The following is a 25,868-nucleotide window of genomic DNA, read 5'->3' as shown; positions in this document are numbered from 1 at the left end:
CTCGTTTCAGATGAGATCAGGCATATTCAGGTTAGTATGACTGTAGGCAATAGTTACCTCATTTCAGTGATGATGTAGACTAGTGTCGCTGTTTATGTCGGAGCGTCTCTGCAATAGATTCATACTTTCAGTAATTCTTCTGTGAATTAATCTGTCTCTGTTTATGTTGGAGTTTCCCAATATTCGGTTCTTCACTTCAGTGACCAAGGTGAGGACTACTGTATCCTAATCTTCTTGACACACTTATCTCTGGTACCTTTGTAAGGGCACTTCTGATCTGAACCCACACAAACTGACACAACTCTGGTATATAAGTGAAGTATAAGGAATTTATTCTTAAGTTTGAAAGAGTGAAAATAAGACCGTCCAAATACTTACAAAGAAACAACACCAAAAGACAAAAGATAAAGACAAAGACAAACCTCAGCTGAGTGATCCCAGGCCAATACCAAATCTGGTCCCTTTGCTCTGAGATAACCAGGCTTGAAATTCACCCTCCTGGGAGTCGGGTGGTGGTGCAGCGGGTTAAACGCACGTGGCGCAAAGCACAAGGACCAGCTAAGGATCCCGATTCAAGCTCCCAGTTCCCCACCTGTAGGGGAGTTGCTTCACAGGCGGTGAAGCAGGTCTGCAGGTGTCTATCTTTCTCTCCCCCTCTCTGTCTTCCTCTCCTCTCTCCATTTCTCTCTGTCCTAGCCAACAATGATGACATCAGTAACTACAACAATAAAACAACAAGGGCAACAAAAGGGAAAAAAAATATATATTAAAAAAAAAAAAAAAAAGAAATTCACCCTCCTTTAAAAGGGAAAGGTGGAGGGGGTGTCTGCATGATTGGGGGGGGGGTGTCTGCATGTCCTTGCTAATTTATCTTTGGGGTAAAAGTCTCAAGGAGAACATTCTATTCTTATCTTCTAGGGAGAAAGCAAGCAGTGTTTACAGAAGCCAAATGGACAAGTTAATATATAGCTGAGGAGGCAGGGGTTACAGGGTATGCAATTTCAAGATAAACATTTGTATCTGCTAGGTGCAGAGCTGGAACAATTAGTGCATTAGTGTAATTTCATCTTATCTAGTTTCTCAGACATTTTCTCTATTTCAATGAACTAGGCTAAATTTGGGGAATTCCATTTTCTCACACCTTTGGAGCTTTTTCTTTTCTTTTAGGCTCCTCCCAGAATCACTCTAGCACATGAATGCTGGGATTTAAATTCAAGAAAGGATGGTATAAATCTCTCATCCGTTCTGGAATACCTCCATTTTCATTCATCTGCCAAGTCCATGAATGATCCTTTATATTCATTAATATCAGTAAATCAGGACATTCATATGTCCTTAAGAAGCTTCATCATAGGGGACAGGCAATGGCACACCTGGTTGATGCACAAGGACCTAAATTCAAGCCCACAGTCTCCAGATGTGGGAAGGGAAGCTTCACTAGCTATCAAGCAGTACTACAGTTGTCTCTCTCTCTTTTATTATTATTTATTTCTCCTTTTGTTACCCTTGTTGTTTTTATTGTTGTTGTAGTTATTATTGTTGTAGTTGATGATGTTGTCGTTGGATAGGGCAGAGAGAAATGGAGAGAGGAGGAAAAGACAGGGAGAGAGAAAGATGGACACCTGCAGACCTGCTTCACCTCACCTGTGGGAGCTGAGGGCTGGAACTGGGATCATTCCGCTGGTCCTTGCATTTCACGCCACGTGCACTTAACCTGCTTAGCTACAGACCAACCCCGCCCCCCTCTCTTTCTGTCTCCTCTTCCCATCTTAATTTCTCTGTCCTAGCAAATAAATTAATTTAAAAAAAAAACTTCATCATCACCCACATTGTCAAACTCATCATCATTAGCCTCTGAATCCTAATTCTGGGTCACTCCTTGTGCCTCTCATTTTTTTTTTAATGTTGCCAATAAAATAAGCTCAACCCTTCCACAAGTGAAACAATTGTCATCGTCCAAGGTTTCAGTCATCCTTTTAAATTCCTCATCATGTACATGTTTGTTTATTCATTTATGATGGAATCTGAGCCTCACTCTAGCAAATAGAGGCACTACCTCTGGGGTCATAATTCATATCTTCTAAACTTTCTTCATTTGCCTTCTTCCATTTTCTTCTTTAACAATAGAAAATAATTTAATATTTTATTTATCTAGTAATGAGAAAGACAGGAGGAGAGATCAGAAACAGAAAGATGAATATGGGCTGATCTCACTCACAGGCAGAAGTTGAAAAAAAAGATCAGAAGGGAAAACATTAAGCAGAACTTGGACTGGAGTTGGTGTATTGCACCAAAGTAAAAGACTCTAGGTGGGCTGGGGTGGAGATGATAGGATGACAGAAGACCTAGTGGAGTTGTATTGTTATGTGGAAAACTGGGAAATGTTATGCATGTACAAACTACTGTATTTACTGTCGACTGTAAGACATTAATCCCCCAATAAAGAAGTTAATAAAAAAAAAAAGATAGGAGGAAAGAGTGAAAGAACTAGATATCACTCTGGTATATGTGCTTCCAGGGATTGAACTAGGGACCTCATACTTGATAGACCAGTGCTTTATCCACTACACCACCTCCTGGACCACACACACACAAAAGTTGTAATGACAATATGAAAGCATTGTTATTTGGATTTCTCCTTGCACAAGGAACTCCTTACTTCCTTACTCACCGGAAGACTACAAACTATCTTATAAAATATCTTCATTCTGGCTGCATCACACTATTGTGTTCTCTTTCCACTTATGTGGCTCTTAATTTTGGAATGCAAATTGATCCAAGAATCTGACAAGTGTAAAGTCCTGCAGTGAGTCCTTGAACATGGAATATAATTTCCCTGAAAGATAGACTTTGCAAAAAGGACTACGTAAGTATGAAAATGCTCAAGTAGTTTTTTGAGTTCCCAAAGTCTTGTACTTTCAGTTCCAGAGAAAAGATGTTATGTGCTCAATTTTCTGCCAATTTTCAAATGATCTAAATGTAATCTAGCAGCAGATTTTGACTTTCTGGTCAAAATGAATTTTAAGACAGTTTCTTTTCTTTCAACCCCACCCTCTCAAATTTTTTCTCCGGGTAGAGAGGGGGGCTTAAAGATAGCTCATCCAGTAGAGCTCACACTTTACCATGTTTGAGGACCTAGGTTGGAGTCCCCAGCTACCACATAGGAGCATTTACATAGGGAAACTTCACAAACTATAGTGCTGTAGTGTCTCTCCTTCTCCTTCTCTCTCTCCCTCTCTCACGTTCATGTGGTCAATAGTCACAAGAAAAACTGTTCAACATTACCAATCATTATGGAAATACAAATCAAAATTACAGTGACCACCACACACCCTTCCTTCCTTCCTTCCTTCCTTCTTTGTCCATTCTTCTCTGTCTCTGTCTCTCTCTCTCTCTCCCCCTCCCTTCCTCCCTCCCTCCCTTCCTTCTTTGTCCATTCTTCTCTGTCTCTGTCTCTCTCTCTCTCTCCCCCTCCCTTCCTCCCTCCCTCCCTCTCACCAGAGCTTCACTTGGGTATATATGATGCTGGGGCTCTATTATTGCAGGTCCTCGTGCTAGAGAGTCCAGTGCTTTACCCACTATGCCACCTCTCATTGCCACAATCCTGTGTTCTCTCTGTGTGTGTCTGTCTTTCTCTGTCACAAAGCAAACAAAATTTTCGCTACCTTTTCACTTGGTGATGGTGTTGGTGGGACTAGCACATGGTGGGCAGAGGAGCAGCTGTCCCACAGACTCCCCAGGCCTTGGGCTGCTGACCCTGGGCCTCCTCCCTTGTTGGGGAGCTGACTGCCCTGGGTAGCCAAGCAGGGAGCTGGGCAGAAGCAGGGACCTGGGCAAGAGCGCGGCTGCAGCCAGTTCTGGCACAGGGACACCCAGCCAGGCAGGTTATCTCACCCAGAAGGGCCTGGGCCCCACCATGCCAGCAAAGGGGCTGAGGCGGCCCCTCCCCAGCCTCCCAGTCGAGCGGCCAATCCGAGTCGGGTCCCCGCCCCACTGGCCGGTCAGGAGGCGGTGGCGCGGCCCGAGGCTGCACCGGGAGCTCCAGCTCTGTGTCAGGTAGGGGTGCGGGGGGCAAGGGGAAGCCCGGCGCCTTCAGCCTGGAAGCCCACCAACCGCCACCGGGCCCCTCCTTACCCCCTTTCCCGGCGCGGGCCTGGAGGGAAGGCGGTGTGAGTCTCGGCCCTCTGGGGATCAGGCTTTTTTTTTTTTTTTTTGAGGCGGGGGGGGGGGTAGGGGGCTTTCTTTATTGAGACAGATTGCTGCAAAAATAAGGTCTGGGGGAATGTGCAAATGCCCCCGGGATGGTGTTTCGGAAGACCGTGGCTACTGGACTGCTGAGTGCCAGGGTGCAGTGTGCGCTCTTGAGACTGTGTCTCTAAGCGATTGGAGGAGAGCTGGGCCCTGGGGCCCTGGGGAATCCTGCCCGAGCTAGTCCATCTGCCCTGTCACACTCCTCACTGGAAACTGCAAAGTGTTATGTAGTGAGTGCCTCAACATGTCTGGGGAGTGTGTGTCCATGGGTTATTTATTTATTCATTCATTCATTCATGTATTCCTATAACCAGAGCACTGCTCAGCTCTGGCATATGGTGGTGCTGGGGACTGAACCTGAGAACTTGGAGCCTCCGGCATGAAAGACTTTTGCTGTCTCCCTCAAGTCCTTTACTCATCTTCCCACCCCTCCCCGACTGAGTACTGCTCAACTCTGGCCTATGGTGGTGCCTGGGACTGAACCTGGGTCTGTAGAACCTCAGGCATGAAAATCCTTTGCATATTCATCATGCTGTCTCCTCAAGCCCTTATATACCGTTCTATTCTTTTAGCAACTTTTAGTTATGCGATACAATGTTGTCAGCTGTAATCTCCATGTTATCCACTAGGTAGGTACTCAGACCAAAAGTCTGTGCCTTTTTTCCACCCTCTCCCTGTCCTCCCCATGCTCCTGCAACTGAGAGGTACTTTTCTATTCTTGTGGTTTCTCCCCCAATTTTATTTTATTTATTACAGAAACCACACAAAAATTTAAAGGAACTTAAAAAGATCTGATTCAAATTCCTAGTCCCGATCTGCAGGGGGAAGCTTCACTAGTGCTGAAGCAATGCTGCAGGTGTCTCTCCTTTTATCTTCACCTTCCCTCTCTGTCTCCTCTCTCTCTCTCTCTCTCTCTCTCTCTCTCTCTCTCTCTCTCTCACACACACACACACACACACACACACACACACACACACACACATTTTTAAGTTTCTCACCAAAAATCTGGAAATGCATAACCTTGCAAACAGACAAGCAGTTCAGGAACACAATGTGCTCAGTAGACAGGACACAATGGTTTATATAATTAGTATCCAGGTCACACATGATACATTGTGTGATTTGTTCTCTCTAGAAGTTTTTCAAAGCACCCTTAATGAGTTTGTAAAAATGAAGAGGAGGGTCCCTGTAGTGGTGGAGCTCTTGGTCCCCACCTACAGGGGGAAAGCTTTTTGCCAGTGATAAAGCAGTACTGCAAGTATCTGTCTTTCTCCCTATCCCCTTTCCTCTTGATTTCTGGCTGTCTCTATCCAATAAATTAAGATGATTAAAAAAGAAAGTTTAAACAAATAAATATGAAAAGGGTCAACAAGTTTGCTCACCTGGATAGTGGACGTGCTTGGGGATACATGAGATCCAGGTTTGATCCAGGCCCTCACTGTACTGGGAGTAGCTTTGGTGCTGTGATATCTCCCCCTACTCTCCATCTGATAGGAGTCCTGTACCTAAGTATGCTTTGCTGGTGTGGATGACTTGTCTTCCTTGCCCCTCCCCTCCATACACACTTGTCACTTGGGCCAGTCTGGGTTGTCCCAGCTGTTCATAGATTTCCCTAGCACCCAGACAGAAAGAACTAGTCCCCCAGCAATAAGGGACCCTCTGTGGGTGGCGGGTGTGTGTCAGTGCCCAACAATATATGTAACTTCCAGAATGTCCTGATCTCAACCCACTTTTGAAATTGTTCTGCAATGATTTTAGTCACTAAGCTGTTCTTTTGTTGTCATTGTCATCTTTGGGGCTTTACCACCCTGGGATAACTTTTTTTTTACTTAGTAGAGACTGAGAAGGCAGGGAGAGAGAGAGAGACAGACAGACAGAGAGAGAGAGAGAGAGAAACCACAGCATAGAAGCTTTCTTCAGTGTGGTGGGAGTTGAGCTTAAACCTAAATCACAATACAGCACACTATCTAAGTAAGATGTTGATGGTCCTGGGTTGATTTGTTTTCAAATAGAGATAGAGAGAGACAGGGAGAGATAAAGAGAGATACTACAGCACCAAAGCTTCCCCCAGTGTAGCGAGGGTAAAGCTTGAGGCTCAACTGTGTGCATGGCAAAGCAGGCACCCTCTTAGGTAAACTGTCTTGCCAAACTAATGAGCCGTTCTTTTAAGACAAAGATATATCTTTACAAGTTTAAATATGCTAGAAATTTATTTCTTACCATAATCTCACTCCTGTCACCTCATTCCTCTCCTATTAGGCTAAACAGTGGTATACCCAGTTAAGCGCAGACATTACCATGTTCAAGCCCCCAGTCCCCACCTGCAGGGAAGAAGCTTCAATGAGTGGTGAAGCAGTGCTTCAGTTAGTTGTCTTTTTTCTCTCTCCTCTATCTCTTCTACCCCTCTCAGTGTCTCTTTACCCTATAAAGTTAAATAAATAATCATTTAAAAATTGCCTAAGTCATATATATTCACTTTCATGGTCCAAGAGATAGCACAGTGGATAGTGCTATGCTATTTAGGGTGGGGGTAGGTAGCGTAACAGTTATGCAAAGAAACTCATGCCTGAGGCTCCAAAGTCCCAGATTCAATTCCACATCCCCCCAACACCATAAACCAGAGCTGAGTAATGCTCTGATAAAAAAAAAAAAAAAAAAAATATATATATATATATATATACATACATATACATACACAATGAATGTATGTCTATATTTCAATTAGTTAAATAATGAGAGAGAGAGAGGGAGAAGATGAACCAGGGCCATCACTTTGGCACATGCAGTGGGGGTTTAACTCAGGACCTCATGCTTGAGAGTCCAGTGCTTCATTACTCTGTCACATCGTGCTTATGAGAGAGAGAGAGAGAGAGAGAGAGAGGGAGGGAGGAAACCAGAGTATCATTCTGGCACATGCAATGTTGGAGATTGAATTTGGGTCCTCGTGCTTGTGAGTATAATGCTGTTCCCACTACACTACTACTAGGGCTGCTGTTCTACCTAATTTTTCCTTTTTTTTTTCTTTCTATTTTTTCCTTTTCATTTTTCTTTTCTTAGGGATAGAGAGGGAGAGTGAAAGAGACCACAGCACGAAAGCAGTCTCCAGTGCAGTGGGGTTGCACTCAAAATTAGACCACACACATGGCTAACTATGTAAGTGAGCTATTTTGCCAGCCCATCTCTACATGTTTTTTTTTATATCTTTTTTTTTAATTTTTTTTATTTAAGAAAGGATTAATTAACAAAACCATAGGGTAGGAGAGGTACAACCCCACACAATTGCCACCGCCCAATCTCCATATCCCACCCCCTCCCCAGTAGCTTTCCCATTCTCTATCCCACTGGGAGCATGGACCCAGGGTCATTGAGGGTTGCAGAAGGTAGAAGGTCTGGCTTCTGTAATTGCTTCCCCGCTGAACATGGGCGTTGACTGGTCGGTCCATACTCCCAGTCTGCCTCTCTCTTTCCCTAGTAGGGTGGGTCTCTGGGGAAGCTGAGCTCCAGGACACATTGGTGGGGTCTTCAATCCAGGGAAGCCTGGCTAGCATCTTGATGGCATCGGGAACCTGGTGACTGAAAAGAGAGTTAACATACAAAGCCAAACAAATTGTTGAGCAATCATGGACCCAAAGCTTGGAATAGTGGAGAGGAAGTGTTAGGGAGGGTACTCACTGCAAACTCTAGTATACTTCTGCTTTCTTACTTTGGTGTCATACTCCAAACTCAGTCAATTTCTGCTTTGCGTTTCTACTTCTTTTTTTTTTTTACATGCATAACATTCCCCAGATTCCCATTTAACAATACAACCCCCACTATTTCATTCATCATTTTTCATGGACCTGTATTCTCCCCACCCACCCCAGAGTCTTTTACATTGGTGTAATACTCCAATTCCATTTCAGGTTCGACTTGTGTTTTCTTTTCTAATCTTGTTTTTCAACTTCGGCCTGAGACTGAGATCATCCCATATTCATCCTTCTGTTTGTGACTTATTTCACTCAACATGATTTTTTCAAGGTCCATCCAAGATCGGCTGAAAATGGTGAAGTCACCATTTTTTACAGCTGAGTAGTATTCCATTGTGTATATAGACCACAACTTGCTCAGCCACTCATCTGTTGTTGGACACCTGGGTTGCTTCCAGGTTTTGGCTATTACAAATTGTGCTGCCAAGAACATATGTGTACAAAGATGTTTTTGGATGGATGTGTTGGGTTCCTTAGGATATATCCCCAGGAGGGGAATTGCAGGGTCATAGGGTAGGTCCATTTCTAGCCTTCTGAGAGTTCTCCAGACTGTTCTCCACAGAGGTTGGATCAATTGACATTCCTACCAGCAGTGCAGGAGGGTTCCTTTGACCCCACACCCTCTCCAGAATTTGCTGTTGTTACCTTTTCTGATGTGTGACATTCTCACAGGAGTGAAGTGATATCTCATTGTTGTCTTGATTTGCATTTCTCTGACAATTAGAGACTTGGAGCATTTTTTCATGTGTTTCTCAGCCTTTTGGATCTCTTCGGTGGTGAATATTCTGTCCAAGTCCTCCCCCCATTTTTGGATGGGGTTATTTGTTGTCTTGTTGTTGAGTCTGGCAAGCTCTTTATATATGTTGGTTATTAAACTCTTATCTGATGTATGGCATGTAAAGATCTTCTCCCATTCTGTGAGGGGTCTCTTGATTTGGGTAGTGGTTTCTTTTGCTGTGAAGAAGCTTTTTGATTTTATGTAGCCCCATAGGTTTATACTTGCCTTAGTCTTCCTTGTAATTGGATTCGTTTCATTGAAAATGTCTTTAAAATTTATGCGGAAAAAAGTTCTGCCAATATTTTCCTCTAAGTATCTGATAGTTTCTGGTCTAACATCCAAGTCCTTGATCCACTTGGAATTTACTTTTGTATTTGGTGAAATACAGTGATTCAGTTTCATTCTTCTGCATGTTTCAACCCATTGTTTCCAACACCATTTGTTGAGGAGACTCTGCTTTCCCCATGTAATAGTCTGGGCCCCTTTGTCAAAGATTAGATATCCATAGGTGTGGGGCCTCATTTCTGGGCTCTCAATTCTATTCCACTGGTCAGTGTGTCTGTTCATGTTCCAGTACCAAGCAGTTTTGATGACAATGGCTCTATAATACAGTTTGAGATCTGGCAGTGTGATGCCTCCGGTTCTGTTCTTTTTTCTCAAGATTGTTTTGGCAATTCTAGGTCTTTTCTGGTTCCAGATAAACATTTGTATCATTTGTTCTATTCTCCTAAAAAATGTGCTTGGGATCTTGATGGGGATAGCATTAAATTTGTAGATGGCTCTGGGTAATATATTCATTTTGATGATGTTAATTCTTCCAACCCATGAACATGGAATATCTTTCCACTTCTTTGTGTCTTTTTCAATTTCTTTGAGTAGTGACTCATAATTTTCAGTATACAAGTCTTTCACTTCTTTGGTTAGGTTTACTCCTAGATATTTTATTGTTTTTGTTGCTATAGAAAAAAGAACTGATTTCTGGATTTCAATTTCTTCTAACTTAATGTTTGCATAGAGGAATGCCACTGACTTTTGAATGTTAATTTTATAGCCTGACACCTTACTGTATTGCCTGATGATTTCCAAAAGCTTCTTGCTGGATTCCTTAGGTTTTTCCATGTATACTATCATGTCATCTGCAAATAAGGAGAGTTTGACTTCTTCTCTTCCAATCTGTATGCCTTTAATTCCTTGCTCCTGCCTGATTGCTATGGCAAGAACTTCCAACACTATGTTGAATAGTAATGGTGATAGTGGGCAGCCCTGTCTAGTACCTGATCTGAGTGGAAATGCTTCCAGTTTTTCACCATTGAGTATGATGTTGGCTGTAGGTTTGCTATATATAGACTCCACTATCTTCAGGAATTTTCCATCTATTCCCATTTTTTGTAGTGTTTTAATCATAAAGGGATGTTGTATTTTGTCAAAGGCTTTCTCTGCATCTATTGATATGACCATGTGGTTTTTGGTCTTGCTTTTGTTGATGTGGTGGATCACATTGATTGATTTATGTATATTAAACCAACCTTGCATGCCTGGGATAAACCCCACTTGGTCATGATGAACAATCTTTTTGATATACTGCTATATCCGGTTGGCTAAAATTTTGTTCAATATTTTCGCATCTATGTTCATCAGAGATATTGGTCTGTAGTTTTCTTTTTTGGTTGTGTCCCTGTCTGCTTTTGGTTTCAGGGTGATGTTGGCTTCATAGAAGCTGGCAGGGAGTATTCCAGTGTCTTCAATCTTCTGGAAGACTTTTAAAAGTAGAGGTATTAGTTCTTCTTTGAAAGTTTTTTAGAATTCATTTGTAAAACCATCTGGTCCAGGACTTTTATTTTTGGGAAGATTTTTGATAACTGTTTCAATTTCATTAGCTGTGATGGGCCTGTTCATGTTATCCACTTCCTCTTTACTTAGTTTTGGAAGTTGGTAGGTATCTAGGAAATCATTCATTTCTTCCAGGTTCTCTAGCTTGGTGGCATATAGTTGTTCATAGAAGCCTGATTATGTTGAATTTCTGCAGTGTCTGTTGTGATTTCTCCTCTTTCATTTAGTATCCGATTTATTTGGGTCTTCTCCCTTTTTTGTTTTGTGAGTCTGGCTAAAGGTTTGTCGATTTTGTTTACTCTTTCGAAGAACCAACATTTACTTTCATTGATCTTTTGTATGGTTTTCCTATTCTCAATGTTATTTATTTCTGCCCTAACTTTAGTAATTTCTGTCCTTCTGGTTGCTTTAGGATTCCTTTGTTCTTCTTCTTCTAGGTCTTTGAGATGTGCAATCAGGCTGTTTATTTGTGCCTTTTCTTGTTTCCTAATGTGTGCTTGTATAGCTATGAACTTCCCTCTTAGGACTGCTTTAGCTGTGTCCCAAATATTTTGATAACTTGTGTCTTCATTTTCATTGAACTCTCGAAACATTTTGATTTCTTCCTTGATTTCCTCTTTGACCCAGAAGTTGTTAAGAAGTGTACTGTTGAGCTTCCACATTTTGGGACTGTTACTAATCTTTTGTTGATTGTTAAGTGTTAGTTTAATTCCACTGTGGTCTGAGAAGATGCTTGGGATGATTTCAATGCTCTTGAATTGGCTGATGCTGTCTTTGTGGCCTAACGTATGGTCTATCCTTGAGAATGACCCATGTGGATTTGAGTTAAATGTGTATTCCAGTTTCTTGGGATGAATGACTCTGAAAATGTCCAATAGTTCTAGTTTATCTATCTCTTCATTTAGCTCCCTTATGTCTTTACTGATTTTCTTCCTGGATGATCTGTCAAGTTGAGATAGTGGGGTGTTGAAGTCCCCTACTATGATTGTGTTACTGTTAATATATTGCTGTAGCTCTTTCAGTAGAAGTTTGATGTATTTAGATGACTTCTCTTTGGGTGCATAGATATTAATAATTGTTAAGTCCTCTTGATTGACTGATCCTCTGAGCATTAAGTAGTGTCCATTCCTATCTTTTTTAATCTTATCTATTTTAAAGTCTATCATGTCAGATATGAGAATAGCTGTTCCTGCCTTTTTTTGTGGGCCATTGGCTTGAATGATAGTTTTCATCCTTTCACTTTAAGTCTGTGTTTGTCTTGTTGTGTTAGGTGAGTTTCCTGTAGACAACATATTGTTGGGTTGTGTTTTCTGATCCATCTTCCTACTCTGTGTCTTTTAATAGGTGAATTCAGGCCATTGACATTTATTGATATCAAAGATTGAAGATATTTTAATGCCATTCTTGTAGAGTTTTAGAGTGTTTTGATATATGTCCTATTTGTGGTGGTCTGGTTGTTTATAGGAGACCTTTCAGAACTTCTTTCAGGGCAGGCTTGGTGATGGTTGCTTCCTTCAATTGTTGCTTGTCTGAGAAGGTTTTGATGCTTCCATCTAGTCTTAATGATAGTCTAGCAGGATATAGTATTCTTGGCTGAAAGCCTTTCTCATTGAGCACTCGATAGATATCTTGCCATTCTCTTCTGGCTTGTAGTGTTTGTATGGAGAAGTCTGCTGCTAATCTATGGGTTTTCCTTTGTAGGTGACTCTTTGTTTTTCTCTTGCAGCCTTGAGGATCCTTTCTTTATCCTTATTCCTTTCCATTCTAAGTATGACATGTCTTGGTGTCTTTAGGTCTGGGTTAATTCTGTTTGGGACCCTCTGGGCTTCTTGAATCTTTATGTCTTTGGTGTTGTCTAGACTAGAGAAATTTTCAGCTATTATGGCCTGGAGAATGCTTTCTTCCTCTCCTTCTCTTTCTTCCTCTGGTAAGCCAATAAAGCATATATTGTTTCTTTTGAAGTCATCCCATAGTACTCTGTTGTTGTTTTCAGCATCTCTTAATCTCTTTTTGAGATCTCTTACTTCTTTTTTAGTTGTCTTTAATTCATCCTCAATCTTGCTAATTCTGTCTTTAGCCTCATAGATTCTATTCTCTCTGCCCTCTACTGCTTTCTAGAGTTCATCTATTTTGTTGCCCTGCTCTGATACTGTTTTACCTTGTTCAGCTAGTTGCCTTCTTAGCTCAGAGATTTCAGCTTTCAGCTCTCTAATAACCATGAGATTATTAGAATTTTCTTCCATATTCTCATTTGTTGTTCCTGCAGTTCTGATTACAATTTTTTCAAATTCTTTACTCACTCCTGTTATTATTTCCTTAGCTAATGTTTGGATGTTGAACTCGTTGTTTTGTGCTTCACCCTCTGGAGGACTTTTAGCTGGACTCTTGTCCTGGTTCGAGTCCCCAATATTTTTTCTTGTTGTTTTAACCATTTTATATATTATCAGTACTTTTCAAATTATTGATCACTATTGCCTGGATTGACTTGTGTCTAAGTAATTTAATTAAAGGGTTTACCGTGGTGGAAGTTAACAGTTTTTTTTTCAATCCCTGAGTTGGAGCTCAGTGGTGTAAAAGCCTCTTTTTTTTCTTCCCTGTAGGCTATGGGTGCCTGAGGGCTTTTAAACTATCAATAGGCTCCTTCGTTTAATCACTGACTCCTGACCAAGAGATAAAGCAGGTTGTGGCAGAGATAATCCAGTGGTTATGCAAAGAGAGTTTCACAGTCCCTCAGCTATGCCAAGGAGGTATAGGTCTTCTCCTGAGTTTCCCGGTTAGATCTCTGTACCCTAGTGTCCCTCCCTGTTGCTGCTCCAGATTCTGAGGGTAGTAGCAATGGAGACTCAGATTTGCACTTGGTGAGTCTCTGGGGAGTCCTTTCCTCCCTTCAGCTGTCCCCTTGTTGTGGAGCAGACTGGAGGTGGTGTCTCCACTGATAAACTGCTGAATGTTAGCAGTCACTTAATCTCTCCTTAGGCCCCTCTCTCCTCTCTGTCACCAGCCACGCATGTTTGTACTCACGGGTGATTTACTGGGTTCCTGTGGTCATTCTAGTCCTGTCTTGTTTCGGTCCGGGTGATCTCCTTTGGTATTCCTAGTTGATCCGGGAGAGGGGAGAGGAGAGGAGAGAAAGCCATCTGCTGCTCGTAGCTCCGCCTCCGGAAGTCCTCTACATGTTTTTAAAGAGTCACCTGAATAACCTTTTCTGGGTATGAAACTTTTTAATTTTTTTTTTCTCCAGGGTTATTGCTGGGGCTCAGTGCCTGCACTATGAATCCACTGTTCCTGGAGGCTATATATTTTTTTCCTTTTGTTGCCCTTGTTTATCACTGTTGTTATTGTTGTTGTTATTGCTGTCATTGTTGTTGGATAGGACAGAGAAAAATCAAGAGAGGAGGGGAAGACTGAAAGGGGGAGAGAAAGATAGACACTTGCAGATCTGCTTTACCACTTGTGAAGCGACCCCCCTGCAAGTGGGGAGCTGGGGGCTTGAACCAGAATCCTTATGCCAGTCCTTGCCCTTTGCGCCATGTGTGCTTAACTTGCTGTGCTACCGCGCAGCCCCTAAACTGTTTTAGAGCTGGTCAAACCTAAGCTGTCAAGTCCAGCTGCCCCGCCTACAAATGAAAATTGATCCAGGTCACTTTGCTAATTCATGAATGGAGAAGAATCAAATATCAGGCCTCCTATTTACCAACAAACCTGTTAGAGGGCTGTACTATGGCTCAGTAGGTAGAGTTATGCCAAACATGTATGAGGCCCAGTGTTCCATCCTGGCACTAAGGGAACTCCAGAGGAGGAAGAGCAGTGCTGCAGACCCCCTCTCTAAAAATATAGAATAAAAAGTTAGACTGAAGAGACTGCTCAGTGGTATCATGCATGCAGAAAACCTTAGCTTCATTGCCCAGCACCATTAAAAAATTATTTGGGCATATGTGAGACAGGACCTATAAAAGATCTCTAGGGCAATCTAGAGTTTGACTCCTAAACAGGAAAGTCTTAAAATTACAGTGAAGTGTCACAACACCTTGATGGTGAGGCCAAGTGTTTATACCCTGCCTGAACTCCATGGTGACTCATCTATCAAATGGAATTCTTGTTTGCCAAGACTTCAAGGATTAGGATGTATATATAAATGGCTGGTCCGAGTCAACTTACAACCATTATCAGCCTCCTCATACTTGTATGTTTTGTTATCTGACTTACCCAGTCACATGTAAGCTCTAAAAAGATGTGAGGGGCGGCGAAATAGTTCACTTGGAAAAAGCTCACTGCTTTGCCATGTGCTTGACCTAGGTTCGAACCCGGCACCCACCGCATTGAAAGAACTTTCAGTGCTGTAGTGTCTCTCTCTCTGTACCCCTCCCCCCAGTATATATATCACACAATTACGTAGTGTTGGGGAAAGGCACTTGTGACAGGTGGGCATTCAGGTCATCAAGCTCTCTGGGGATCCTTACACCAGTTCTTGTGCTTCGCGCCACATGCGCTTAACCTGCTGTGCTACTGCCAACCCCCAACCTTTTTTTTTTTTTTTTTAAAGATCTTTACTATTATTTTAAGGAAAGAGAAATAGAAAGGGGGGAGAGAAAAAGACCAGCTCTGTCTTCTGGTGGTGCTGAATATTGAACCTGGAACTGTTAACCAGCTCTATTAATAATCAAGATGACTGAAGCCTAGGTGGGTGGAGAAAGAAAGGAGCCTTTTATTTACTCGCTGGCCAGGAGCTCAGATCTTGCTGATTAACTCTGACACCAAACAAAGGGACCGTACAATCTTATATAGGGAGTGCAGACTTGAGAGCAAAGAGTGTCATTACAGAAGAAGAGGCTGCAAGGTTAAGGGGTGGGACTTGTACCCACTGCTCAGGGTCCGGTTGCCCTAGTTACTGTTATCTCTCCTGCATAGCTATGTCTGGGCAGGTTTAGCCTTAGCACAAGATACACCACTGGGGGGTGAGGGGGGGCTGGGCAGAGGCTTTAGGAGGGCAGAAGCTAGCCAGGGTTACAGAAGCTGCCTTCTCATTAAAAGTTCAGTCTGGCCTTCATCGTCTTTACTTGATATCGTTTGCTCACCCAGTGAAGGCCAGCCCGCGCTAACACCTGCACTATCTCAGACTTTCTACATATTCTTATTATATTTTCAGTCTTTCTGTCCTGTATTGATAAGGCCTTCTTACAAATGCATCACAATTGTATTATAAGCACATATTATAAACATATCCAGGAGCTAAAATTTGGAAATTTCCTATTAGGACCTGAGAGCCTCAGGCAAGAAAGTCTTTTGCATTACCATTATGCTACCTTCCCAGCCTCTAGCATACATCTTTTACTTAATTCTCCCTCTCCCACCCCAGCTTTGCTATAAGTGTCTTAGTTATCTTTCTGAGGTCTTCAGTGCTTAAGAAGACCCACACTGGGCAGGGGTAGATAGCATAATCGTTAATGCAAACAGACTGTCATGCCTGAGGCTTCGAAGTCCCAGGTTCAATCCTCTGTACCACCATAAACCAGAGCTGATCAGTGCTCTGGTAAAAAAAAAAAAAAAAAAAAAAAGACCCAGACCAAGATTCCTTAAAAATAAAGCCATTTGTTATTCTCTGTCTTTAGTGTTTGACTTCTAGCAAGTCCCCCCCCCCCCTTTTTTTCCTCAGGAGACATGAAAAGACCCCAGACTAAAAGGAGTCAGCATGTGTACTGTTTATGTGGCTTTAGGGCGTGGACTTTATGCTTACAGGACACCTCAGTATCTTGGCTTAGCAATATCAGGGGGAACAGTCTTTTCACCTTTTTTATCAGGAGAAAGAAGAGACATCTTGACCCTGCTTCATCTTATCTTCTTCCCCGCCCCATCCCTTTCTCTCCCCTCCTTCCTCCTCCTCCTCCTCTCTCCTCCTCCTCCTCCTCCTCCTCCTCATCTCTTCTCTTCTTCTTCTTCTTCTTCTTCTTTAATATGCTACCTCTCCAGTACAACCATTCTCCAGTTCCACCTTCATGGAGCTCCAGTGCCATCTGTAATGTTCTCATTTTGTGTTGGGTTCAAACTCATGGTCTCTCATTTGGAAGACACATCCTATCTGGTGTACTAGCTCTAATCCTCGTAGGTCTTTTTGTCCCACCAGAGTTATTGCTAGGATTCGGTGCCTGAATAATGACTCTACTGATCCTGGTGACATTATTTATACTTTCTCTCTTCTTTCACTTCTGTATTTCTATATATTTTTTTATATAGGGTAAGAGACAAAGAGAAGGAGAAACATCTGTAGCACTGTTATGGCACTTGTGAAGCTTCCCCATGCAGGTGGGGACTGGGGGCTTGAACCTGGCTCCTCTTTTTTTATATGCATTTTATTATTTTTTTATTTTGAATAATGACAAATTGAGAATAAAGGGGGAGTATAGAGAGGAAGACAGAAAGAGAGTCACCCACATCCCTGAATCACTGCTAGTTAAGCTTGCAGGTGGTGACCAAGGGCTTGAACCCTGGTCCTTGGGCATGCTTACATGTGCATTCTACCAGGTGTGTCACCTCCAGTCCACCCAGGTCCTCTACGTGGCAACCTGTGCCCTACCAGTGTACCACCATCCAGTCTCCCTCTAGATTTTTTTTTTTTAAAGTGAGTGTGATTATTTAATTGTTACTATTCATGTTACCATCACTGTACTTAGTTTTTCTGATATTTTGGAAAAGAGTAGGATCAAATGCAGGGCTGGGTCTAAGGCTAGGGGCAGCCATAGTCTCTCCTTCCCAAAAGCTGCGGAGGGCCCTCCTACCTCTCTTGGAGCTTTCTCTCTTTCTCTCTCTCTCTCCCTCTCTCTCTCCCTCTCTCCCTCTCTCCTTCTCTCCCTCTCTCCCTCTCTCTCTCCATCTTTCTCTTCTCTCTCTTTCTCCCTCTCTCTCTCTCTCCCTCTCTCTCCCCCTCTCTCTCTCTTCTCTCTCTCTCTCTCACCAAGGGCTTGAACCGGGATCCTTAGAGATCACCTCCATTTATCCTCAGAGAGAGAGAGAGAAACTAGAGCATCACTGGCATATGCCAGTGATAGAAATCAGAACCTCCTACTTGCAAGTCCAGAGTTCTGCCAGTGTTTTGCCCTCAGGACTGCACTCTCCTGGCACTCTCACCAGTCATTAGCCTGGGAACCTGAGACATCCCACCCAGGCGGAAGACCTGGGAGACATCTTGGGTTCTTTCTCCTTCACCTCTGACTCACCTTCATTCACCCTGCCATTTCCTGACCAGGTCTTAGTTAAAAAATAAAGTGACAACTCTAATAGCTCTAGAAATTAATGAGAAAGTTAATTCTTCTGGCACTCCTGTTCTACCTTCAACTGTAGTGTTTCTCTAACTGTGGCTGTAAATGTTAAGGTCTCTTGGACACCGGCTGTCGATGCAGATTCTTAGCCATCCTACACTGGAGAGCCCTTCAGTCAGAATCTTGGGGTTAGAATCCAGCAATCTGCATCTCCAACATGTAATGGCACAAATATATTAAAGTTTGGAGTCTCTTGTTGCTTTATACTAGTTTATTTTTATTTTTTAGCTTTTTGTTTGTTTAGGACTGATTTGTTCATGAGAGAGAAAAAGAAAGGGAGAGAAGCAGATCAGGACCTCATGCTTGAGAGTCCAAGACTTTATCCACTGTACCACCTCCTGTGCCTCTACTTCTTGTTTCTTTGCTGTTCCACCTTCACTTCCCCTTTTCTTCTTTCTTTCTTTCTTTTTTAATTTTTTTATATTTATTCCCTTTTGTTGCCCTTGTTGTTTTATTGTTGTAGTTATTATTGTTGTTGTTGTCGTTGTTGGATAGGACAGAGAGAAATGGAGAGAGGAGGGGAAGACAGAGAGGAGGAGAGAAAGATAGACACCTGCAGACCTGCTTCACGGCGTGTGAAGCGACTCCCCTATAGGTGGGGAGCAGGGTTCGAACCGGGATCCTTATGCCGGTCCTTGTGCTTTGCGCCACCTGCGCTTAACCCGCTGCGCTACAGCCCGACTCCCTCTTTCTTTCTTTCCTTCTTTCTTTCTTTCTTTCTTTCTTTCTTTCTTTCTTTCTTTCTTTCTTTCTTTCTTTCTTTCGTCCACGGTTATTGCTGGGGCTCGGTGCCTGTACCATGAATCTGCTGCTCCTAGAGGCTATTTTTCCCCCTTTTGTTGCCCTGGTTGTTTTATCGTTGTTGTAGTTATTATTGTTGTTTTTATCGCTGTCGTTATTGTTGGATAGGACAGAGAGAAATGGAGAGAGATGGGGAAGACAGAGAGGGGGAGAGAAAGATAGACACCTGCAGACCTGCTTCACTGCCTGTGAAGCGACTCCCCTGCAGGTGGGGAGCCCCAGGCTCAAACCATAGTTCCCCTTTTCTTACCTAACTTCTCTGACTCTCGATTACTTGTTTGCTCCTTCTTTCCTCCTCCTAATTGCTAAGAATTTAGTGCAATTTGTTGAACTGCTCTTTTACTATTTTTCTTTTTGTTGTCACTGGGAGCTTTACTGCTCTGAGTTTTGTTTTTTTGTTTTTTGTTTTTTTTTTTGCCTCCAGGGTTATTGCTGGGGCTCGGTGCCTGCACTACAAATCCACTGCTCATGGAGGCCATTTTTTCCCATTTTTGTTGCCCTTGTTATTATTGTTATTGTTGTTATTGTTGCCGTTGTTGTTAGATAGGACAGAGAGAAATTGAGAGAGGAGAGAAAGATAGACACATGCAGACCGGCTTCACCTTTTGTGAAGCGACTCCCCTGTAGGTGGGGGGGGGTAATATGGAACGGGAAACTCAAACTGGGATCCTTAAGCCAGTCCTTGCACTTTGCATCATGTGCGCTTAACCAGCTATGCTACTGTCCGGCCCTCCTAATTTTTTTTTTTTTTAAGAAAGAGAGAATTGAGGGTTGGGCAGTAGGACACCGAGTTAAACGCATAGTGTGAAGCCCAGTGACCTGCGCAAGGCAAGGATCCTGGTTCAAGCCTCCGGCTCCCCACCTACAGGGTCTATCTTACCCCTCTCTCAATTTCTCTCTGTCCTATCCAACAACAACAATGGAAAAAATGAATGCCAGGAGCAGTAAATTTGTAGTGCAGGCACCCAGCCCCAGTGATAACCTTGAAGGGAAAAAATGAAAAAAAAAATGATGCCATAGTGTTGAAGTTTCTTTTCTTTCTTTTTTTTTTTTTATTTATTGGATAAAGACAACCAGAAATTGAGGAGGAAGGGGTGATAGGGAGAGAGAAAGAGGCACACCTGCAGTACTGGTTTATCACTCGAAAAACTTTCCCCCCTGCAGGTGGGGACCAGGGGCTTGAACCTGGATCAGTAAGGGCTTGACCTGAGGAGCACCATCTTGACCCCTCCAGTGACCCTGCCAGTAGCAGCTAGTTCCAGGAAAGTTCTTGCCCCACTAGAGTCCCAGTACATTTATGAAATACTCTTAAGAAAGAGGGAATAGCAGGTGTGGCTTTCTCTGAAAAGAAAGTGTGGAGGGTCAAAAGGGGTAGTTAATTTTAAATTGACTGCCTATGTTAGCTTCTGTACCCTGCTTTTTTGCAAAAGTTGTGATTTAAAAAAAATATTTATTTCCTTTTTGTTGCCCTTGTTGTTTTTATTGTTGTTGCTGTTATTGATGTCATCATTGTTGGACAGGACAGAGAAATGCAGAGGAGGAGAGAAATATAGACACCTGCAGACCTGCTTTACCGCCTGTGAAGGGACTCCCCTGCAGATAGGGAGCTGGGGGCTGGAACCCGGATCTTCATGCTGGTCCTTATGCTTTGCTTCTAGTGCACTTAACCCGCTGAGCTACTGCTCGACTCCAGAAAGCTGTGATTTTTTGCCTATGTGTGTAACAAGGGCTGGTGCTGCTCTCTCTATATCAGCACTTTGGGAAACAGCCCCCAGCCAGGAAATAAAGACTCTCATAATTAGACTTTGGTCTCAAGTTGTCTTCCTTGCCTGTACCCCAAAACAGGTCCTTGTACATTGTAACATGTGCACTCAGCCGGGTACACTACCACCTGAAGTGGTATCGGACAGGCTAAAAATTGAGTTACGTGTATGACAAAGCAGACTCACTATCCAGATGGGTTATCTTGTTGTCCTTGAACTGTTCTTTTAACATAATATGTTTAAGTGCTATAGAGAACTATATTAGTGTAATATATTACCCCATAAGAGAAAGCCAGATCCAAATCATTTGTCTCCAAGCACCAGTTCTGGAAGTGCATCATTCTCTGGTCTGTGTACCCTTACTGGAAAGTAGAAAATGGAATGGCATTGGGAAAGATGAGGCCAATAAGGACAGGAAATCATGGAAGATAAAGTGAGGTGACAAGAGGTGAGAATTTCTGCTTCAAGTTTGGTGATGGAGTTGGTGCCATCAGGGTCCTGAATCTATGGGTTTTTTTTTTCTTCACAGGCAATAGAGGAAGAAGTCAAGATGAATGCTAAGGTGAGTTCCATTGTTACCTTATTTTAATGTCATGCTAGGGATGGGTCCTGGGGTCTCATACACGTGGAGCCTATGTTCTACCTCCCAACCACCTCCTCAGCCCTCCCCCCCCTTTTAAGTTTTTTTCCTTTACCCAGGGGGGATTAATGGTGTACAGTTAATAATAAAATACAGTGGTTGGTATATGTGTAACATTTCTCATTTTTCCACATAACACTCTAATCCCCACCTAGATCCTCCTCTGCCATCATGTTCCAGGACCTGAATACTTCCCCTTACACCAGAGTCCTTTACTTTGGTGCAGTACACCAAATCCAGTCCAAGTTCTGCTTTGTGTTTTCTTTTCTGTTCTTATTTCTCAACTTCTTTTTTTTTAATTTATTTTTTATTTAAGAAAGGATAAATTAACAAAAACATAGGGTAGGAGGGGTACAACTCCACACAATTCCCGCCACCCAATCTCCATATCCCATCTCCTCCCCTGATAGCTTTCCCATTCTCTATCCCTCTGGGAGCATGGACCCAGGGTCATTGTGGGTTGCAGAAGGTGGAAGGTCTGGCTTCTGTAATTGCTTCCCCACTGAACATGGGCGTTGACTGGTCGGTCCATACTCCCAGTCTGCCTCTCTCTTTCCCTAGTGGGTGGGTCTCTGGGGAAGCAGAGCTCCAGGACACATTGATGGGGTCTTCAGTCCAGGGAAGCCTGGCCGGCATCCTGATGGCATCTGAAACCTGGTGGCTGAAAAGAGAGTTAACATACAAAGCCAAACAAATTGTTGAGCAATCATGGACCCAAAGGTTGGAATAGTGGAGAGGAAGTGTTAGGGGGGTACTCACTGCAAACTCTAGTGTACTTCTGCTTTCAGGTATATATTTTGCACTAGTTTATGGATACATGTGAACATATGCTCTCTCTCACAGAAACTGGTCTATATCTAGGTTTTGGGACTTTGTTAGAAAGTGATCCACTTGGGATGGAATTAGAGAATACTATGAAAGGAAAGGTCTCACCCAAGTAATGAAGCTGAAGGGTTGTCATTCCACACGTGAAGTCTCTGGACACAGTCTGAGCTGAAGCATGTGGAGATGGCAATTGCTGCGTTGATTAGGTTGCGATCGGCAGATGCAATATTATTTGATATGGATTGGGAGAGGCATGCGGGAAAGTGGGCCCTATCCTAAGGTTCCCGGACTGGGGGAAATATAGGCTCTATAGTGGAGATGTGAGGTTCCTGCTGTCTTAGGGTTCAAAAAGACAATGGATAGTTAATGTTATCATCACATTATTTGGTAATTGGGTTAACTTTGAAAAGTCCTTTTGTTAGGGTTTGCTGTATAGTACCCAGTATCTTGTATATAGCTGTGCCATTGGTTGCTTCTGATCTACTTGGTCTAGGCTTTTGAGAGAGTCCGCATATCAAATACACAGTCTATATATTAAAAAGACTCAGTCTGTGTTTTAAAAACTTTGAGACATACAATTTTCCCCCTGTCATATTAATTAACTAGTGATTTATATGACTACACTTTACTAGGAGTGTACATAAACACCATTCCCACCACCAAAAGACTGTGTCCCATCCCACCCACCACACCCCCAACCCCCACCGGCCCAGGAAGCTGCATGTCTACCCCTCACCACAGGGTTTTTACTTTGGTGCCCTATTTTCTCAACTTCTGTCTGTTAGTGGGGTCATCCCATATTCATCCTTTTCTTTCTGGCTTATCTCACTTAACATGATTCCTTCACGCTCCATCTAAGATGAGGTGAAGAAGGTGAAATCACCATTTTTAATAGCTAAGTAGTATTCTTCCCCCCCCCCTTTTAGCTGAGTAGTATTCTGTTATGTATATAGACCACAACTTACTCATCCACTCACCTGTTGTTGGACACCTACGTTGCTTCCAGGTTTTGACTATTTATTACAAATTGTACTGCTATAAACATAAGTATGCACAGATCTTTTTGGATGGGTATGTTTGGTTCCCTAGGATATATCTCCAAGAGAGGAATTGCTGGGTCATAAGGGTAGGTCCATTTCTAACCTGAGAGTTCTCCAGACTGCTCTCCACAGGGGCTGGACCAATTGACATTCCCACCAGCAGTGCAGGAGGGTTCCTTTGTCTCCACAACCTCTCCAGCATTTGTTGCTGCTATCCTTTATTTTCCCTTTTGTTGCCCTTGTTTTTTTATTGGTGTTGTAGTTATTGATGTCATCATTGTTAGACAGGACAGAGAGAAATGGAGAGAGGAGGGTAAGACAGAGAGGGGGGACAGAAAGGTAGACACCTGCAGACCTGCTTCACCGCTTGTGAAGCAACTCTCTGCAGGTGGGGAGCCGGAGGCTGGAACCAGGATCCTTATGCCAATCCTTGTGCTTAACCGGCTGCACTACCGCCCAACTCCCGCTGCTATCCTTTCTAATGTATGACATTTCTCACAGCATTGAAGTGGTATCTCAGTGTTGTCTTTATTTTAATTTCTCTGACAATCAATGACTTGGAGCATTTTTTCATATGTTCGTTGGCTTTTTGGATCTCATCTTTGATGAGTATTTTGTTCATATCCTCTCCCCAGTTTTGGATGGGGTCATTTCTGATTTTTTTGAGTTTGGTGAGCTCTTTGTATATTTTGGTTATTACCCTTTTTTTCTGATATATGGCATATGAGAGACTTCCATGAAGAATCTCTTTGGGTGATGGTTTCTTTTGGTATGCAGAGCCTTTTAATTTGATATAGTCCCATTGGTTTGTTTTAGTTTTAGTCTTCCTTGCAGTTGGATTTGTATCACTGAAGATGCCTATAACATTTAGATGGGACAAAGTGCTGCCAACATTTTCCTTTAAGTACTTAGTTTCTGGTCTAACATCCAAGTCTTTGGTCCATTTGGAGTTTACTTTAGTGTGTGGTTAAATGTAGGGATCCAGTTTCATTCTGCATGTTTCAATCCAATTTTCCCAACATCATTTGTTAAAGAGACTCTCCTTTTTCCATTGAATAGTTTGGGGCCCCTTGTCATAAATATTTTTTTTATGCAGTGCTTGGGAATGAAAGCACTGAGAATAAATGCATATGTGATGCCTCTGACCAGCTTCCTCAGCCCAATTTTTTTCTGTATTCTTTTTTCCCTCCATGGTTATCGCTGGAGTTCGGTGCCTGCACTACAAATCCACTGCTCCTGGATTCTATTTTTCCCATTATTGTTGCCCTTATTGCCCTGTTGTTGTTACTGGGTAGGACAGAGAGAAATGGAGAGAGGAGGGGAAGAGAAAGACAGACACCTTCAAGCCTGCTACAACACTTGTGTGGCACCCCCCTGCAGGTGGGGAATCGGGGGCTTGAACCAGGATCCTTACTCCAGTCCTTGCGTTTTGCACCACGTGTACTTAACCTGCTGTGCTACCACCCAGCCCCCAATTCTGCATTTTTTAGAGAGAGATTGAAGGAGATATTTGAAAACACCACTCCATCATTCACAAAGCAACACCTGCTTTCATCCTGATGCTATCCGTGGTGCTCTCAGGGATCAAAACCTGGGCCTCACACATGAAAAGCATTTACTCTACTACGAACCACCTCCCTAGCCCCTGAGTGTGTTCATATTTACAAACATAAACATTTGTTGAACTGGGGTGGGGCGGTGGCACACCAGGTTAAGCACACATAGTACACAAGCACAAGGACCCACTCAAGGATCCCAGCTACACAAATGATGAAGCAGGTCTGCAGGTGTCTATCTCCCCTTTCTTCTCAATTGTTTTCTGTCCTGTCCAATAAAAGAAAAGAAAAGAAGAGAAGAAAAAAAGGAAAGAAAAGAAAAGAAAAGAGAAAATGGCCTTCAGGAGCAGTGAATTCGTAGTGCAGGCACCAAGCCCCCCAGCGATAACCCTGGTGACAAAATGTGTGTGTGTGTGTGTGTGTCTGTCTGTCTGTGTGTGTGTGTGTGTGTGTCTGTGTGTGTCTATGTATGTGTCTGTGTTGAACTGATTTATTTGTCATTATGGAATAACCTACTCTGTCTTCTGTTAGTTTTTGCTTTAAAGTCTATTTTGTCTGACTTTCCTAGCTTGCTGCCTCCTCCTCTTCCTTCTTCTTCTTTTTTTTTTTTTTAAATTTTTTTTTAATTTTATTTATTTATTCCCTTTTGTTGCCCTTGTTGTTTTATTGTTGTAGTTATTATTGTTGTTGTCGTTGTTGGATAGGACAGAAAGAAATGGAGAGAGGAGGGGAAGACAGAGAGGAGGAGAGAAAGATAGACACCTGCAGACCTCCTTCACCGCCTGTGAAGCGACTCCCCTACAGGTGGGGAGCCGGGGTTCGAACCGGGATCCTTATGTCGGTCCTTGTGCTTTGCGCCACCTGCGCTTAACCCGCTGCGCTACAGCCCGATTCCCCTCCTCTTCCTTCTTTTTCTCCTTCTTTCCCTTCTTTCTCTTCTTCCTATCCTCCACCTCCACTTACTCATCCTCCCTCTCCCATACCTCCTCTTTCTCATTCTTATATTTTTCAGAGTACTGCTTAGCTCCGGCTTCTGGTGGTACAGTGGATTGAATCTGGGTTGTCAAAGCTTTAGGCATGAAAGCCTTTATAACCATATCCCAGCTTTCTTTTTTATTTCCATTTTTATGGAATATCCTTTATAAACCCTTTACTTTCTATCTGTGTCCTTACTTTTGAAGTGAGTCTTTTGATGGTGACATATACATTTCTTTTTTAATCTGTTCTTTAAACCACTTGTTTTTGCTTTGTTTTGTTTGCCACCAGATTTATCACTGAGGCTTGGTGCCTATACAACTTCACTGATCCTGGAAGATTTTTTTTCT

The 25,868-nt window shown here is 42.8% G+C and overlaps 1 protein-coding gene across 3 annotated transcripts in view; it reads left to right on the top strand.

Annotated features, from left to right (window-relative positions):
* Positions 1-3,882: 3,882 nt before the first annotated feature.
* Positions 3,883-25,868, top strand: part of BLVRA (biliverdin reductase A) — a 58,586-nt gene continuing 36,600 nt past the window's right edge. The window contains exons 1-2 of one of the 3 annotated variants that reach the window (XM_060198808.1): positions 3,883-4,056; positions 21,012-21,044. In XM_060198808.1, the coding sequence (XP_060054791.1) occupies positions 21,033-21,044 (12 nt within the window). In that variant the 5' untranslated portion in view covers positions 3,883-4,056; positions 21,012-21,032. The remainder of the gene's footprint in view (positions 4,057-21,011; positions 21,045-25,868) is intronic. The other 2 variants (XM_016190734.2, XM_060198801.1) reach the window with 2 other exon arrangements.

The sequence above is a fragment of the Erinaceus europaeus genome, chromosome 1, assembly GCF_950295315.1.
Source record: "Erinaceus europaeus chromosome 1, mEriEur2.1, whole genome shotgun sequence".
Lineage (NCBI taxonomy): Eukaryota > Metazoa > Chordata > Mammalia > Eulipotyphla > Erinaceidae > Erinaceus > Erinaceus europaeus.
This window is presented reverse-complemented; position numbering and strand designations above follow the sequence as displayed.